Genomic DNA, 6,000 nt, shown 5'->3' on the forward strand with positions numbered 1-6,000 from the left:
TAGCGTATTATCGACGATTGGATTTTAAAGAGGTCCAATAAATTTGAATGTAAAGCCTCTTCTTTAATTTTATATGCTTTTCCATGCTACATGTATATCTTAAATTTTATAAAATAATTAAATTCTTATGGATAAGTATAAAATTTACACTATATACATAGGTTTTTATATTTCATTTGTTAACTGTTAATTAGTCGTTAGCCCATGTGTTATACATGAACATTTTTTAATATTTTAAATATTATTCTAATACTAACTAATTCTAATAACAACTTTAATTTATAAAAAATTAAAATTTTCAATAGGAACAGATATTATATATCAGATATGGATATGGAAAAGATATACTAAGGAATCGTTTGGTTGCATGTGGCTGTTGTTGCAACTGCATTCAAATACAAATTCGGTGTTTAATTTTATATATTTCACTCGAACTGTTGCAGTAAGAATTGCAGGAAGAGACCCAACTGCAGCAATTAAAACTACGCTCAAATTAACTCCCAAAATTTATTATTAAAACATCTAACAATCTTAAAAATCAGAAAGCAAAATACAAATTTTATTTTATATATATATATTTAAAATTATTAAATAAAATAAATAAATTAGATTTTGATTTTAGAGGTAAGGTACTTCGGATATATAAAACACCTACGCTTGGTTCAGGAATAAAAACGGGAATAATAAAAATTATTCCCACTATTCCACCAAGTTTTATTAAAATTATAAATTGAATTAAAGTTAAATTATGTAGACATAATATCTTATATTTTGTAATAAATTATTTTTCTTATAAGATATATCATAAATTAATTTTATCATAATAGTTGCATCATATAAGATACAACAAATAAGTTCACAAATAATATATACATATATATTTTATATTTTATTTTACACTGCATCCACTGAAGATTATAATAAAAAAAAATTATTATACTTTGAATGGTCATAAAAAAATTATTTTATATTATATTGGACTTTTGGTGAAGGAGTAGAGCTGGATGAAGCTGGTGTGAGTCACACCCCTTATTTTTGTTGCTCTTTTTGTTGCTTTCTCTTTTTCTGTACCAGGTTTTTTCTTTCTTATCTTTTTTTGCTGACTTTTCGCTCTCTCGAGGCCTCGGCTGCCTCACTCTTTGTAGCTTAATTCACTTACTTTATGAATGAAGCAGTTAGCTGGTAGCGTGCTACCTTTCTCTCAAAAAAAAAAATTTGAGTAATTAAATATAGTTTAGATAAAAAAATGTAATATATTGCTGATGTGATAATGATGTGGTAATTTAGTTATTATCACGTTATTAATTACAGTATTTCATATCATTTTCACATCAGCCATACATACCACTCAATCAGTTATATTATGACGTTTAGTTAGAACAATATAGAAAATTCGAGCGAGAAACGCAAATATATTAAAATAGGGTTAGTTTCATACATGTCCCTACAAATATAATGAATGACAGATATATCTCTATAAAATTCAACTTTCACATGTTGTTCCTACAAAAGTTCTAATATTTTCAAATATATTCTTCTGGTTTGTTATCATTAGAGAACCATTTATATTTTCAATTTTGTTATCACAAATATATCCCTCCGAAAGTCATACTAGTATAATATAAAGGGATAAAAATATCAAAAACTAATTAAGATTAAGTATTTAACTTATGGTTAACTAACTTTTTCTAACGGCAGAGACATATTTGAAAAAATTATGACTTTTACAAAAATAATAATATATAAAAGTTGAATTTTATAGAGATATATTTATTTTGAGTAAGGCTACTATGCTATCGGAAGCACGGAGCCTTCCGTGTTTACAGCTCGTTTTCGATGTTGCGACTTTCGAATCGTCGATCGACTCCGTTAAACTTGATCTAGAGTATTTGAAGTATCTAAAAAATAAATTTTATGATTTTTCGATATTATTTGCCTAGTGATCGAAGGGGCTCAAAATCAATAATTTCAATGGCCGTAGTGAGCCATTTGCAAGTTTAACGGTGTAGAAATATCCAAATCGTCTGAAATTTTGATAGAAAATTCTTTATACTATATAAAACAAGATCAATATCTTTGATCTAAAATTTTAATGTCATATTATCATATTTTGTAAGATTTTTATTTTCAGCCGTTGATTTTGAGCCCCTTCGTTCACTAGGCAAATGATATCGTAAAATCATAAAATTTATTTTCTAGGTACTTCTAATACTCTAGATCAAGTTTAACGGAGCCGATCGACGATTCGAAAGTCGCAATATCAAAAACGAGCAGAAATACAAAAGATTTTGTATTTTCGAGAGCACAGTAGCCTTACTTATTTATTTTTCACTATATTTGTAGAGTCATGCGGAAAATTAATTCATTAAAATATGAGGTCTAAGCCATCATACATCTTGTAGTTTAAGAACCGTCACATCGTTATCAATAAGTCAGCTAAATCACATTATAAGGCATTCAAATATAACATCAGTCACATCACCTTAAAGTTTAAATATAATATTAAATATTTTATTTCTATTTTATTTGAATTCTGGTCAAATAGTGTCAATTTATAGCCAAACACGAAATACCAATATTTGCAAAGGTAAATAATATATTTAAAATTTAAAATTAAAATTTTATTGACTGATTCAAATAAAATAAAATAAAATATTAAGTAGTAAAATTAAAATTTTAAAAACTTAGGTAGATAAAATTTAATTGTTCTGTAGTAAGTTTCATACATTTTTATCTCAAATAAATTAAATAAATTTAAAATTTTGGGGCGGCGTGTATACCCGATGCAACCGTAGACCAGGTGCATACGTAAATTTCTGCGGCCTCGTGATGTGTGTGCACTGTAAGCAGCGCACGTGGCGCGTTTTGATAGGTGATGAGTTAAGAGCAGCCCACGTCGCGTGGGATGGCACGGCGGTTTGGTGCCCCGCTTGAGTGATTACCAGTGTCCACAGATGGACGGCTAGGATTACATCGAGAAGTGTCCGTGGATGGACGGCTAGGATTACATCCAGAAGTATCTGTGGATGGACGGCAATGATTACATCAAGAAATTACCACTCAAAATGTACATAAAATCTAGGGAAAACTTCTTATAACCCCCTCTCTTGTTCGATTTTTTTTGGAAAAACTTCAAATACTGTTCTTATAGTTTTACACTTTTTTTATTTTAATACCATGTGGTTTAAAGTATATCAATTTAGTGTCCCGTGGTTATATTTTTTATCTTTTTTATTATCGATTCAACTAATTTTTTTCACTAAATCAGTAACAAAGTTAAAATTAAAGAGTACTAAAGTGAATATTCGATAAATCGAGGTGGAGTATTTGAAGTTTTTTTGTATATAATTTAACAAAATATTAACAGAGAAACTGACGAAAAAATAAAAAAAAAAATCACAGGATACAAACTTGATACACTTTAAACCACATGGTACTAAAGTAAGAAAGTGCTAAACCACAATTCTATTAAAGTATGTAATGTGCTTAAATTTTGTATCAATTTGAACGTATCATTTTCTTTTATGTGCTTAGTTAAAATATCTTATATAAATCATGCAACTATAATTCTATTAAAGTAAGTAATTAATGTGCTTAAATTTTGTTTCAAAGAATCATCAAATAACTTAGCTCTAATAAATTTTAAATATTGTGTGTCAAACTTAAAAATTTAAAAAGATTGAATAGTTGAATAAAAACGGATCAAAGTTTAGATAAGTTTTACATATTTTTACCTAAAAATTAAGTGGCTATAGAATAAATAACTTAATAGATAAAATCTCTTATTAATAAAAAATTCAGTAGCTAGTTGTCAGATAATAAAGAAAAAAAGTTATATTTTAAAATTTTCTAATTTTGATTATTCTTCAACCAACCTTTTTTTCTTTTGGGTACTATATATAATTTTTTATATGGACAAATCAAAATAACATTAAAATCATCTTATCTTATATAACATCAAAAGATAATACAATAAATATTCTTAAAAGATACATGGACATAAGTTAACCCTCGCATAATAATCCCATAATAAAAAGGAACAAGTTCTAATAATTGACTTGTATCTCCAATTGAATATATACCAACCAACACATTCAAATAGTGGCATGGGGAGTCTCAACAAGAACAAATTTAAAATTTGTTCCTCATGATGCACAATCACTGCATTTAGTTAGTTTTTCTCGCTTTTAAGATTGTGATGTCTTTTTTTCCTCAGTGTTTGTTGTCTCCTCAGCCTTCTCCTCACCCTTACTGGTATCTTCTTTAGCTCCAGAATCTTCTCCTCCTGCTTCTTGTCCTTCCGCCACCGCCGCCGTGTCGACCTTCGACTTGCTCACGTCGGCTGTCTCAGCTGCCGCCGCTGCTGCCGCCGCCGCCACCTCAGGTTTTGGCTCCTCTTCGTTCTCTTTCTCCGCATTCACGCTCGGCTCGGCCTCAACCTTAAGCATCAAATAATGCAGCATTACTACTACTATAGAAATATGAAAACGTCGTCCTCTATCAGCTTAAAATTGTTATATACTATAAAATGTACACTTCAAAACTTTAAAACCATCTTATTTATACTAATAGGACTAACATACCTTTATTGATTTTAGAAAATTCCCTCAAAAATTTTTATTTAATACTGTAGGGTTTACTCGTGAGACTGGAATTTAGAAATGTATTTTGGTGATTTCTAAATAAATATGAAAATTTAGAATGGTAGTAAGATGTAAAAAAGCAAAGTCCTTAGGCATTATTTGGTTCAAGAATAAAGAGGAGGATAACATGAAAAAGCTTCCTCTCTTTATTTTGAAACAAAAAAAAATTTGCCAATTGCCGTGAGTAGGGCTACTGCGTTATTAAGAGCACAGGTTAGGGTGAAAGAGAGAAGATAAATTGAGAAGAAATTAAATGTCTCAATTTCTCTTTTTTTTTGAATTTTTTCTTAATTTCTCTTCTCTCTCATATTCTAACCATTCATCAAAATTGATGGACAAATAGAAATTTAGAAATACAAGGACTACTGTTTTTCTAATAGCACAGTGATCTCCTACTCTTAAAAGGGTGGAATTGTTGTTCTACCAAAATAGTGGAATAACAATTCCTCTCCTTATACTTCTACCAAAAAGTAATAATAAGATATTATTTAATTAATGTATTATATATCGAGTCTATTTGCAGTAGGAGAAGATCTTTTGAGTTCGAATCTCGTCAGGCTCCCGTACGTACCTCGGCGGCGGCGGCGGTGGGCTGATCAGCCGGAGGAGGAGGAGGAGGAGTGACGTCGGGGAGGTCCTCGGGGGCCTTGCCATCAAGGTCCTTGGGTTTGCTTGCACAGCCGCCCATGGAGTCTTGATGGCTATGGCCGGATGGTCGGTCGGTCGGTCGGTCGGTGCGGAGTTTTATTATTAAGCTTGAGGGATTGCGAGGTGGAGATGAAAGCAGGAGAGGCTCGACATTTATAATGCATGCAGAACGGTTGGAAAAATGAAGAAGAACCATCATCATGTGGTGATGAGAAAGATGAGCCTAAATTTAGAGCGGGAGATGGATGGATGGTAGCGCGCAGAGATTGGTATCGAATTGAAACTGTCATAAGAGGGTGTGGACCTTTTCACAAGAGAGAGGTTTTGCTCTTATAATAATTTTCCTTTTCTTTTTTCTATATATTTTGTATAAGGATTGCCATGCCAGTGACATGGCCCGTATCGCCCGTTTCATACCTAGCCAATGGCGTACCTGCACATGACATTTTTTTTTTTTTTTTAGAGATAGATAGCACGCTACCCGTTTCATTTATTTCATTTAGAAATAAACTTAGCTGAAAATGTGAATCAACTAGGATTCGAACTTGGGTCTCGGGTACCAATCATCAAACCCTTTGCTATTTGCTCTAGGGACAGTCGGTGACACTTAGAAATTGTGTGCATGCCGTCCTCGTATTGTTTTGTATCGTAGCGTGCCCTGTATACTTGATAAGAAGTCAAAGGCTTTGAAAGTATAGTTGTTTTAAAA

General features: G+C 31.2%; 1 protein-coding gene across 1 annotated transcript; it reads right to left on the bottom strand.

Annotated features, from left to right (window-relative positions):
- On the bottom strand, positions 3,980–5,426 carry LOC109727631 (eukaryotic translation initiation factor 3 subunit J). The gene is made up of 2 exons (XM_020257793.1): positions 5,215–5,426; positions 3,980–4,439 (listed from the first exon to the last, which is right to left on the bottom strand). The coding sequence occupies exons 1-2, from the start codon at positions 5,329–5,331 to the stop codon at positions 4,188–4,190; spliced, it is 369 nt and encodes a 122-aa protein (XP_020113382.1). The 5' UTR covers positions 5,332–5,426; the 3' UTR covers positions 3,980–4,187.

This window comes from Ananas comosus, linkage group 22 (genome assembly GCF_001540865.1).
Source record: "Ananas comosus cultivar F153 linkage group 22, ASM154086v1, whole genome shotgun sequence".
In the NCBI taxonomy this organism is placed as follows: domain Eukaryota; kingdom Viridiplantae; phylum Streptophyta; class Magnoliopsida; order Poales; family Bromeliaceae; genus Ananas; species Ananas comosus.